The following is a 13174-nucleotide window of genomic DNA, read 5'->3' on the forward strand; positions in this document are numbered from 1 at the left end:
AAACCGCGCTACCCGTTAAACCGCGCTACCCGTTAAACCGCGCTACCCGTTAAACCGCGCTGCCAATTAAGCCACGCAGGCAGCACGGTGTGATGGGTGTGACGGGCAGTGTGACGGCAGCGCGGTGTGACTTGTGTGACCTGTGTGACCTGTGTGGCCAGTGTGGCGTGGTGTAACATCATGCAGCCTTCGGAGACGGCAGCGTGGCGTTACGTCAGGGGTGTATATTGAACTCTAATGTACTCACTCTACACCTACGACTGCACGGCCACTAGTATCTCCTATTTCATCTTGAAGTTTGTGCATGAGACAATAGTGGTGGGCATTGTTGAGCAAGTTACTTTGAAAAAGTAATTTATTTTAGTTACTAGTTACTTCTTCAAAAAAGTAACTGAGTTAGTAACTGAGTTACAAGATTCTAAAAGTAATTAATTACTTGAAAAGTAACTATTGCATTACTTAGGAAAAAAATTAACCCTTTGGGGTCCAGGGTGTAATTGGCCATTTTTCACTACATTTGGTTTTACCTCATTTCACCGTTAAAAACTATTTACTTTACCCTGTTTGGTATCATTCTTTTCAGCACAACCTCACGTGTCTGAATTTATATTTATATTTTCATTTTGACATACTGTATTAACACAATTGATCTAAAATCAGACGAAAAACCACAAACATGTTTACTGAATCATATTTCATGACTTTAAATGCAAATATAAGATGCCACACAAATTATTTGTGCCACTCCAAAAAAATAATTTCTGTCCACTATAAAGGAGAACATCACAAGCCTGACACCTGCACAAAACTATCCACAACACTACACACTAACTACACAAGACAACACATTAACTACACACTCCAAAGATGCTAAACATCACAAATCTCTCACATCTCAAAACTTGCTCTCTCTCTCTTTTTCTGCTCTCTCTCTCTCACTGTCACTCCTAAAACTTCCCCCTCTTTCTAAACAACCAAATGTCATGTTGCCATATCATTTTTTGATTGGTCGACATGGTGCACTTTTCCACCAACATGAAAGGGGTGGGGTTTTTTTGTTTGTTTGTTTGTTTGGTGTTTTTTGGTCATAGCAGAGAGTGCTTGCTAGTGCTGTCCTTACACAGTAAATGTGACGAAAATATTGAGGAAAAACACTACATATATATTGTTTATCATGACTCTGGTTTTACGTGGCCTATCAACACAATTAAAAGACTGGTTTAAATATCACCTTGTTGCTTTGTCATCTTGAAGTGGTCATGTGATTGGCTTACCACGACTACTTTATTCTTCCTCAGGCAAACAGCAACACTCATGCCATTGTTTTGCCCCCTAGTTCCAGGTGTTGTGCTAGAAAGTGATCGTCTGGCAGAAAGTGATTGCCGTCCGCGGGAGCTACTTAAAGCTGTAGCGCCCAGATTATGTAGAGCTACTTCTGTGCAACTGATATAAGGTGCAGTAAGCTGAAGACAGCCAGTGTTGCCAACTTAGCGACTTTGTCGCTATATTTAGCGAGTTTTCAGACCCTCTTAGCGACTTTTTTTCTAAAAAGCGACAAATCTGGCGACACTTTCTGGTGTTATTGGAGACTTATTTATGTCGACTTTTTGATGTGAAAGCGCGTATCGCTCTTACTCTCAACAAGCAGCGGTGCTTTGGCACGGTGCACCTCACCCGTGCCAAAGCGCTCACGGGCGGAGGATAGTCCTCCCCCAGCTGCTATCAGGGCAGGAGATATTCACACCTATGCGTCCAAACTGCAAATGAATTGCGCATGACTGAAGCCGCTGCTCCCGCACTGACTGTAACGCAGTCAGATCTTATTTTACTGTTATGCTGTTTTGTGGATCACAAGTTTTAAAACTACTAATAAACACACACACACACACACACACAAAGTAACTCTCCCAGAGTGCCAACACTGAGTGGAGTACATGTCTTGACAGCTCAGGGCTGTTTTGGTAGCAAAAGGGAGATCAACACAATATTAGGCAGGTGGCCATAATGTTACACCCAATCAGTGTATGTTTGTATTAGGGGTGCAACAATACTTGTATCGATATTGAACTGTTCGATACAGTGCTTTCGGTTTGGTACGCATATGTATCAAACAATACAAAATGGTTTATTTATTTTATCAACTTTTCTTCTGACGATGCTGTCTGTGTTGAGCGCTCAGTGGATCTGCGTTCGACTACTCCGCCTAGGCTGCACTCGAGTGCAGATCCACTGGGCGCAGCGCAAGCTAGCAAGACAGAAGCTAAGCTAGACTTGTAGTCAAGACCGCCTAATCCGAGACCAAGACAAGACCAAGACCAGAGGGTATCGAGACCAAGACAAGACCAAGACCAAGACCGAGACGAAGACAAGACCAAGACCAAGACCGAGACGAGACGAGACCAAGACCAAGACCAAGACCGAGACAAAAAAAGTCTTTAAACTGCAGCCAGATGCTGCTTCGTTTACGGGTCTCGGGCATATTTATGTGTTTTTGCTTTCGCACAGCCCTCCTCACCGCTGTCTACTGTCTCACTCACTCACTGAAAGGACTGACGCATGCTCCACTTGACTGTTGCGTCTCTCACCCTCTCTGTTTTTCACATAATGATATTATCCTATATCCTCGCATGTGATTGGCCACAATATGGAGGGATTGGAGCGTAGCTGAGCCACTGTGTGAGAGCTGAGCAGCCAAAGGAAATTAAGTGGGGGTAGAAATGACTGAAAGATTATTAGGCTCTGTTTTGAGCTTTGTTCAAAAAAGAATGACTTCATATGTATATATACAGTATATATATATATATAGTTTTTTAATTAAGCAGCAAGGCAGAACAAAGTCGGGCCTGTATCAAGACACAGGGACTAAACCCCAATTCAACCAGACCCAGAACTGATCCAGAATTAAAACAGGACTACAACAGTAACCAAGACAGAACCAGAATCAGAACTAGATGATAGCAGCACTAAAAATCATCTTAGACCTGCACTACACTTATTTTTTAATTCTACCAAAGTACACTATTTAGATTCTGAAAAGTTTATATAATTATTCAGCCTTGTTGAGCAAACAAGCCTGCATAACTTAATAAATATAGAATTTTAAAAGTAACAAACGCTATCTAAAAAGATACAATAGGTACGAGATACATGTTCTGATGAGTTTTTGGCAAACAACCATTTGACTAACTTGTGTGTCTCACCTGCTCTTGTTCCATCTCTGTTCTGTCGTCATTTTCGTCGTCTCTCTCCCTCTCTATTCCTCTCTCTCCCTCTTTGTGCTGACAATCAAGCCAAACACAAATATACAGTGGAAACCAGATATTTACATACTCTTCAGATAAAAACAAACACTTTTTAATTGTAACATCAAATCAGACTAAATGTTTCTTTTTTTAGATTGATAAATATAAAAAACATATTTGTTAACTTTAAGAGTAAAGAGAGAAACTGTCTGTATTTCTTAATTGTAAATGGCACCAAATTGTATTCAAAATTGAGCCACACTTATGGAGCTCCACAATTCTTTTCCAGAATTCTTTTCCAGGTGTTTTGGTTGACAGCTCTTGATTTTTCAAAGAAACTTTCCCATTTCAAAGAAACAGGCTCTGTGTTTTGCCTTATATGCATCCACAGCTGTGCCACCAATTTACCCACATGGACTCTACTAACCAATCAGAAGCTTCTTAAGCTCAGAATGGAATCATCTGGAGTTTTCTTAATTAATCTTAATTAACAATAAACTTAGTGTATATGTACTCCTACATTTGATGAAAGTGATTAAAATAGACAGCTCCCTCTTTTTATTCTGACATTTAACTAATTCAAAAGACATTACAACATTTATTTATCTAAAACAAAAGTTTACTCTAAATTGATGTTTAACAGTAAAAAAAAAAAAGGTTTTATGTTTTCTCCCTAAAGTGTATGTAAATATCTGGTTTCAACTGTGAATATACTGCTGTGTATTGAAATTCCTCTTGTTTTGCATAGATATACTGAACATACAACAACAACATACAAAGCATAATATATAAAATAACATCTACCTGAGTTTTTTCTTTGAAAGAAGCTCCTTATGTCCATTGTTGTGTTCATCAGTACACAACTGAAACCGATTTAGAGAGTTTGTTTAGCCGTGGAGGGTAACAACTGAAAATATGAGATGTAAGCTAAGACTCTCTAAACAAAATCAGCATTGTCGTTCGGCTTTTTATTTATCCATTTGTTGATTCACTTGAAGAGTAAGTAACGCAACCAAGTGATCAGTTTGATATCAATCTTTTGTGATACACCGTCATATTTACATTATTAGTTCAGTACGAATGATTTCCGTTGGTACCTGGTCAAACTTAAGCTCTCCTCTGCAGCAAACTCGCAGGCAGCAGCTTCTCCCCCCTCGCTCACATGGGTGCTGTGCTCAGTCGCCTAGTGCCAAAGCTCGGATCATACCAAAATCAGGGGGAATTTAGGACGGTGCGCTCTGTGCTTCGTGTGTTGTTTTTGTTTTATACAGTTGTCAGTCAGGCATCTAACAAACAAATTACACTCCAAAAAACCCCATGCTTCAGAAAAAATGACCCGGGCTTAAGCCCAGTAAGACACCCCCCGCTCCGCTGATGGTTGACTCCAAATCTCCCGAACACTATGTCGATTTGAGAGCGCAAGACCGAGACAGCGAGACCAAGACCGAGACCAAGACAAAAGTCCGTCGAGACCAAGACCGAGACCAAGACAAAAGTCTGTCGAGACCAAGACGAGACCAAGACCACGTAAAAGTGGTCTCGAGACCAAGACCGGTCTCGAGACATCCAACTCTAAGCTAAGCTTGTTGCAACATGGTAACTGCCTTCACGCTACCCGAAAATGAACCTCCCCCACCCTCATTCAGATCTGGCGTTTGGAACCAGTGTTGCGAGTTTTCAGACCCCCTTAGCGACTTTTTTTTCTAAAAAGCGACTAGCGACAAATCTGGCGACTTTTTCTGGTGTTATTGGAGACTTATTTATGTCGACTTTTTGATGTGGAAGCGCGTATCGCTCTTACTCTCAACAAGCAGCGGGTGCTGCCGTGGGCACCTCGCCCGTTCAAAAGCGCTCTCGGGTTGAGGATAGTCCTTCTAGTGATGGGTCGTTCGCGAACGAAATGGCTCTTAGAGCCGACTCTTTGAAGTGAACGATGCGAGCCGGCTCCTTATTGGGAGCCGTGAGGTTTGTTTTTTTTTTTGGTTTTTTTTCTCTCACCCTCTCTCTCGCCCTTTTTTCCGCTAAACTCCGCATGCGCGGCCTGTACTTTGCGCTGGGCAGAGGGGGGAGGGGCGTTAGTTACACTGGCAGTAGCACAGGAACAGAGCCAAAGAGAAAGAGAGCGAGGGACAACAATGTCACATTAAAAAGGTATAGTAATCATCCACTATTTTCAGTTGCAGATGATAAAGGATTCAGAAATCATGCAGGCCCATATGACAGAGAATGTGCATCTTGTTTTTGTTTTAATATTTTAATTTATATTTAATTGTGTTGTGGTTTGCAGTGTTTTGTGTTGTTTCACGTTAAATTTGTTTAAAAGGAAAAAGCTGAAAATTTAAATAGTTAAAAGTTTAAAATGTAGATTGTTGTTTTTTGTATTATATGATTTATTTATTACATTTTATGTGGAGTGAATAAATAAAGAATATTTATGGTGGACCTTAGAGACAAAGCACGTACAAACTCCAAAACACGTACAAACTCCTAAGCATGTACAAACTCCAAAACGCATAAAAACTCCAAAACACGTAAAAACTCAGAAGCACGTACAAACTCCAAAACACGTAAAAACTCAGAAGCACGTACAAACTCCAAAACATGTAAAAACTCAGAAGCACGTACAAACTCCAAAACACGTAAAAACTCAGAAGCACGTACAAACTCCAAAACATGTAAAAACTCAGAAGCACGTACAAAAGACAACAGAAGTGCTCCAGGTTTCTAGGGCGCAGTGTTGAGCTTTTGTTACCTAGTGGCTACACAAGCCAGGAAATATCAACAACCGGATTTGGTGTGTGGTAGTAACAGGTAAATGAACTTTTTTTTTTAATTATTTGAATAAATATGAGTGCTTGTCTATAAATACACAAACAATACACACATGTTTTCAATTGTGTAATTTAAGTGATCTGGGTAGCTCTGTTTTGGAAGTTCAGTAAACGCTAGAAATGTGTTTTGGAGTTTGTACGTGCTTTTTGGAGTTTGTATATGCTTTAGAGTTCGTACGTGCTTTGTCTCTAGGGGCCATATATAAACACATATAAATAAAACCACTTTTTTTACATTAGTAATTCCTTTTCTGCATAATTTTATATTATTGTTAATGATTAAATAATTAAAGCAACAAAACAACCTGAAGAGCCGGTTCGGAGCCGAAAGAGCCGGCTCTTTTTAGTGAGCCGAGCCGAAAGAGCCGGATCTCTAAAAAGAGCCGGAAATCCCATCACTAAGTCCTTCCCCAGCTGTTATCAGGGCAGAAGATGTTCACACCTATGCTTCCGAATGAATCGCGCATGAGCAAAGCCGCTGCTCCCGCACTGACTGTAACGCAGTCAGTTCTTCTTTTACTGTTATGCTGTTTTGTGGATCACGAGGTTTAAAACTACTAATAAACACACACACACACACAAAGTAACTCCACCAGAGTGCCGGTCCAAGCCCGGATAAAGGAGCAGGGTTGGAAGTGTGACATTAAAAAACCCAATAATTGCTAAAATAAATGTAATTTGTAGTTCTAAATAAATTCTAAATGCATTTAGAACGTTTCTCTCTCCAACAACGTAGGTTACAATTATATTAGCATGACCAATTATGCAAATTAGGCGATGACGTCATTTAGCAACTTTTAGGACAGCCAATAGCGATTTTCCTTACTGAGGAGTTGGCAACACTGTTTGGAACTATCTTAGTTTTTATGTGAAGTATGACCCTGAAGGTAAGCGCATCATGGACAAAAGTAAAACAGTATGTCGGATGTGCCACGCAATGCTCAATTGGTGGGAACTAGTGCGTTAGCGCAGTTAGCTTGTTAAGGTGTTGGCCGTGCAGCCCCAGGCATGGGTGATCTGTAGTAACTCGTTAACGGAGATTTGCGGCGTTATGGCGTTAATGTAATTTTAACGAGATTAACGCTGACAGCACTAGCGGGAACACAATGAATATGACTGCACATTTACGCCAACATCATCCTAGTGCAAAGACAAGTGGAAGCAGACAAAAACAACAAGCACGCATGCTACAAACTTTACCCGAGTCATTTAGACAGCCGTTAGCACATGATTCTCCTTATGGGGACCTGATATGTTTAATATGCTGCTGAGAATATAGCCCACAAGAAGCATAGTATAGCTTTTATTTTGGAAAAAGACATTTCTCTCTAATAAACTCTCTTTTCCAAAGATGAGTGATTTCTCGATCAGATATATATTTTTTGTATTATTTTGTTGTTTCAACAACATTAAATTTAAAAACTGTACTTTTGAGTTAAAATATATATTTATAATTTTAATAAATGATAAATTAAAAAGGCATGAACATTTTTTTGTATCGAAAAAATATCAAACCGTGACACCAAAGTATCGAACCGAACCGTGAATTTTGTGTATCGTTGCACCCCTAGTTTGTATATATGTATCAGTTTGCTAGTGTAATCAAGGTCAAAACAGGTACAGTTCAAACAGATATCAGGGATTTTGGAAAGCTGTATCCGTCTTTAGATTAGAAACAGAATGCTGTTTTAGAGCAGCCACGAGCAAGTGGATAATTGCTGGAAAACACCCACTGATCGTCTGAGAGGAGCAACTGACCAGCCAACAGGAGCCGCTACTTGTGGGGAAAATACACTTGAAGAACCACATTATGACAATTTACAACAAAATAATCTACAACATGATTTTCCATTCATTTTTTGTATGTTTCATCAGTAAAAGACTCAGAAAGCCATGGTGTGAGAAAACAGCAGCATTATTAAGTGTTAAGAAAAATTCAACTGCCCACATAGTCTGTCCTTTATTAACATCAATTAGAAAACCTTGGTAAAAGTAACTTTAACAACATTATGTTGCACAAGAAAGCAAACTTTAAATGCTTCTGATATTTGTGTAGCCCTAAATCTTGTGCAGTGGAATAACAGATACTTTTTTTAGCTGTGAATGTTTAGATCTGAGTGTCTTTCTGCAGCTCAATAACACTGGGATTTTAAAGAAACAGCAGAACTGAACATTGTATTTTTGGTGAAACTAGTGGAATATTCCATTCTGACAACTCCCTTGAGCAATAGCACAGTCTGACAGGCATAAAATAGTATTTTTGGCCCAATGAGGGGATTCCCAAAGAACTGTTAGCAGAAAAGTTGATGCATATCGGCATGGTGTGTAATGTGTAATTCAAATGTTTTAGGAATCTAAAAAACAGAGGACAGAATAAGAAGAAGTGCCAAGGCCTAAAAAAAAATCTACAGCGGATGAATAGTATCTGAAAGACGGGTCCTTAAGAAATGGAGAGAACAAAATCAGCAGTGACCTGACACGAGACCTGAGAGATGCACATAGTCTACTGAAGAGCCATCGATCAGTCATTGCCTGATCTCTCCAAAAACCAGACCTCAATATTATTGACAAAGAGCAGAACAAAAGGAAAGGAAGAGCCTTGGATGTCCTTCAAGAACTATTAATGAAGACCAGCTAAAGAAATTAACAGAAAGCTTGCCTAGGGTAGTTCAGGCTGTGTTGACTAAAGGTGTTCACACCAAATATTGACTCTCAAGTTCAATAGAATTGTGCAAACTATGATTTGCTTTATGTACCGTATTTCCATGCATGTTAGCAGTTTAGACTAAATTGCTGCTCCTGCTTTCCCATTTTACTTAAAAAATATAAAGAAGTGAGGGTTTGGTTGAGACTTTTGCAAAGTACTATATAAATAACTTATATTACTAATACTGATCAATTGATATCTGAGTAGAAGCTTTCTGGTAGCTGGTATTTAAGTTCCCAAACCAGGCATACAGCACCTCTCAGTAGGTCACAAGATAAGTCTGACGTAACACGAGATGAATAATGAGGAGAGTAAAACTGTTTCTTTAAGAATAATTTGTTAAATTACAGTTATTTACTTGGATCAGTGTCAGATAAGTAAATAACAGTCCTTTTTGGGTTATACCCAGTGTTGGTCAAGTTACTTGAAAAAAGTAATCAGTAACTAATTACTGATTACTTCCCCCAAAAAGTAATCCCATTACTTTACTGATTACTTATTTTCAAAAGTAATTAATTATTTAGTTACTTTTTAAAAACACGATTTACAACCTGAATAGGTGATAAAGAAATAGATCTTTCAGCCCAATTCTACTTTTTCTGCATAATCCATCATACAAAATGTAATTAAATGGAAAAGTCTCTTTTTAAAACTTGTTTTATTAGTTTTAATCTTTTAACTTTATGCATCAAGCAAAAATTAAATTATATGCAACATTCTCTGACTGGGAGAAATTTGTTTAACATTTAAACCTATTTTCTGCACATTCCAGCACATAAAATAAAATATTTGTTTGTGTTTACACTCAGTCAGTTACACCCAATAAATGCAAGTGAAACACAGCAGAAAATAAATAAAATCAAAGACTCGGTGGTCCTGTTGCTCTATTTTCACCTGTAAAGCAGGAGTGGGGTAGGCGGAGGTTTGCCCATATTCTCTCTGCACTGATATATTATCCATTGTTGATCTGCACACAGCTGTTGCCACGAATGTTGCACTCGCTTCAATTAGTTGGTAAGCCATTGTATTGTATTTAAAAGTCACATCATGTGTATAAGCTAACTCACAATTGTGCTGAATTACTTTGACTGCTGCAAACACCAATGAGATATCCAAAAATGTCGCACAGGCTGGGTGGGCAGAAAGTCAATAACATTTTACTGAAACGCAACAAACAGGTTTTAAAGTAACTTAAAGTCTCTAATGATCTAAAAGCAAGTACTGTTTAAAGTATATGTTCTGGATAATTCTAGCCATGGTCACGTGGCTTTTTGACACAGCAGCCATTTTGACACAACACAGTAGTAAAACAGGTGTTCTAAGGGACGTTAATTAAGCCTCTCAACATCATTAGAGTAGACTATCCGGTTCTCTAAGCAAACGTCCCACTTCGTATTTTTAAGCTGGCTCTGGGTGGTTGCTGACATACTTGAAGGCAGTAGCTGCACAACATGACTTTTATTAGGATGCTGCTTTTACCAAACAGGAAGAAATTCTGTTCTGTGGCGTTTACGGTCGCACGTTTGTGCAGCAGCTGCCCACCAGCTGCGTGCAAAAACCCGGTGGTTTACTTTGATATTGCTTCTGACAACGAACCGCTCGGCAGAATTAGCTTTGAGGTGAGTAGGTTAAAAAAAAAAAGAAGTATAACTTTTACTTTGAAAATATGCGTTAAATCGCTGTGAGCCGTTTTCTTTTTATTTTGCAGCTTAATGCAGACGTAGTGCCAAAAACAGCAGGTAACTACTGTTTTCATCATTTGTTTGTTTTGTTTTTTTAATCACAGATCACAGCAAAATATCAAGAAAGTGCTGTTATCAGAGCTGAGGGATGGATGAGATGTTTTGTTTTGTTGGCTTCATAATTGTTTGGTCTGTAAAGCAGCTGTAACAAATCCATTCAGGAGGACCTAAACTAACAGTAACAAGTCACTGTTCAAATATGAAAAATTACCGAAAGCTTTGTGTGTGTGTTTCGTCACCCGTGAGAAGGAAAAAATTTACATTTAGTCTATCCTGCAGAAAACTTCCGAGCGCTCTGTACAGGAGAACATGGCTTTGGCTACAAGGGATCCGTTTTCTTCAGGGTGATCCCCCAGTTTATATGTCAGGTAGGTTTGTTTTGTTTTGGGGTAATTAATTTTTCCCAATGGACTGTTGTGATATTACTACAGTGATGCCTTGTTTTTTTTTTTTTTTTTAGGGTGGAGATATTATTTATAACTTTGGAGGTGGTGATAAGTCTATCTATGGAAAGAATTTTCCTGATGAGAACTTCAAGCTGAAGCACACTGGACCAGGTAATTATCCCCCTCTGTCCACTGTTGCAAGTGAAAATGAAAACAGTGTGGTGCTACTTATTGGTTTTCAGAAGTTTCCAACTCTATAGTGCAAGTCACTTTGTCAGATTCCAATTTAACTTGGGCCATTTGTGTGATTTTCTCAGTCAAATACTTGAAAGCATGTCAATATATAAGAAATGTCCATAACTCGAAGTCAAACAGATGGAGCCAACAGATTATGTGCATTTTAACTTAAATTGTAGGAATGTCCTGAGTTTCTTGCACATTTTTGTAAGGATTACACACAAGTTAGTCCTTCACTGTAACATTCACTGTCAATCTTTTTTCTTCTTTTTTTAAACCAGTTTGCATTTTGAAAACTATTCACATAATATTGTTCCATTCTTCGTTTTTGTCTTGAGATTTCAAGGTCATGTTTATTTTTGTTTGTCATGCTTCAGTTTACCTCATTGCTCAAAGTTACTGCCTAGTGAAATCTATAAAGAAGCCTTCTCTGCACAAGAACTTTTGCTCCCATCACTTTTGCGCCACCAGATGGCAACATTTTAACACTTTTTTTCTAACATTGATACTTGAATGTGCTAAATAATATAAGCTGTTGTGTGCACCTGTGCCACAAGTGGAAATACTTAGTATATTCAAGGGTCCTTATTTTAATCTAACTGGATAAGAGTTTGTTAAATTTTAAGGTATCCTGTCCATGGCCAATGCCGGACCGAACACCAATGGATCCCAGTTCTTTATCTGCACCACTAAAACAGATTGGTACGTACTGACAAATGTAAACATATTTATAACAGCTGATACCAATGAAGCTGTGTATTTCATCCAAACTGGCTTTAATTCATATCACAGTGATATTCAGTAATGGCTTGAAGCCATTAATTGTAAGCAGTTTCTTTTTCTTTTAGGTTGGATGGCAAGTATGTTGTCTTTGGAAAAGTAAAGGAGGGAATGGATGTGGTCAAGAAAATTGAGTCTTTTGGTTCCAAGACTGGGTACACTTCAAAGAAGATCACGATCACGGACTGTGGAGAGCTCAAGTAGATTTAATGTGGATATGGTCATTGTGTAATTTCATTTCCTGGTGAATTTCAATAAGATGACCAAAGTGAAAGAGGTTTGCCTAGAGTGCTTCCTCTTTTGCTGAGTGTAGATGTCGCATTTTACAGTGTATTATTAGCATTTTTCTGTTTCAATGCCATTTTATGGGTTTTTCACATGGAAAGCTGCATTCCTAGCTTTTCATTTTCAGTGTGAAGTAGCGCTGGTACATGTACTGTGAAAAGATTGGGGTAAAATGTAATTTTTGCCAGTGGGAGACTACTTCCAGCTGCAAATTAAAATTTGCATGGGCATAAAACTGAATGCACCCGCATTCCAATCAGTTTGTGAGGTGTTCAGTTGCATGGTCCTCAGTTTGAGAACAGGGTGGGATGCACATTCTGGGGGGGTTTACATCAGGAAAGGGCATCTGGTGTTTAAAAAAAGTCTGCCATATCAGATATTGGCACTATGGCATCAACTGAGAGAAGCTTTTTATCTCTCTGCCTATAAAATGACCAGCTTTATCACACTTTTGTACTTGGTAATATTCTGGTGGCTGCTCTTTGAAATTTAAAAAAGAGAGAGAGAGAGAGAGACTGTGCATCTGCCCTATTCCACAGCCCCGCGTTGCTGCAGGTTGCAAAACAACATATAAACCAAAATCTAGCTTTTACAAACTCACTGTCCAAAGCTTTGCTGCTCCCCAGCTCTACTGCTGATGTCGTCCAATATTTGCAGGTTTGCAGTTTCATGCACATGGCCAGAGTTCCGTGAATTAGCTAAAGAGCCCTACTCTGACATTTGTTTGTATATTCTGCTTATAGCATGATGCATGTATAACATTTGGTTACGTTACACAGTGACAGCAACACACTCATTCCAAGCAGTTTATTTTTTATGATTGGGGTTTTAATAATAAAATAATAGCCTTTTTATCCTGGTGATGGGTGGGGATTGTTTATGGTTAAGTCATTATACAAAAAAAATAAAACAATTGACATGCAAAACTGATTAAGTACTGTCTGTTTCACTTTACGAACTGATT

The 13174-nt window shown here is 38.7% G+C and overlaps 1 protein-coding gene across 1 annotated transcript; it reads left to right on the forward strand.

Annotated features, from left to right (window-relative positions):
* Positions 1-9947: 9947 nt before the first annotated feature.
* LOC146512591 (peptidyl-prolyl cis-trans isomerase A-like) lies at positions 9948-13062 on the forward strand. The gene is made up of 6 exons (XM_085171326.1): positions 9948-10399; positions 10489-10519; positions 10802-10890; positions 10983-11079; positions 11772-11847; positions 11994-13062. The coding sequence occupies exons 1-6, from the start codon at positions 10232-10234 to the stop codon at positions 12127-12129; spliced, it is 597 nt and encodes a 198-aa protein (XP_085027452.1). The 5' UTR covers positions 9948-10231; the 3' UTR covers positions 12130-13062.
* Positions 13063-13174: the final 112 nt, after the last annotated feature.

Source organism: Neolamprologus multifasciatus, chromosome 8, assembly GCF_963576455.1.
Source record: "Neolamprologus multifasciatus chromosome 8, fNeoMul1.2, whole genome shotgun sequence".
NCBI classification, from domain to species: domain Eukaryota; kingdom Metazoa; phylum Chordata; class Actinopteri; order Cichliformes; family Cichlidae; genus Neolamprologus; species Neolamprologus multifasciatus.

What these genes read in the sequence shown, in the direction of transcription:
- LOC146512591 (XM_085171326.1), top strand. Translation starts at nt 10,232, where the DNA reads ATGACTTTTATTAGGATGCTGCTTTTACCAAACAGGAAGAAATTCTGT. An exon ending in GCTGAAGCACACTGGACCAG is followed by an intron (nt 11,080 to 11,771) that starts GTAATTATCCCC and finishes TTAAATTTTAAG; the next exon opens with GTATCCTGTCCATGGCCAAT. An exon ending in TGCACCACTAAAACAGATTG is followed by an intron (nt 11,848 to 11,993) that starts GTACGTACTGAC and finishes TTTTTCTTTTAG; the next exon opens with GTTGGATGGCAAGTATGTTG.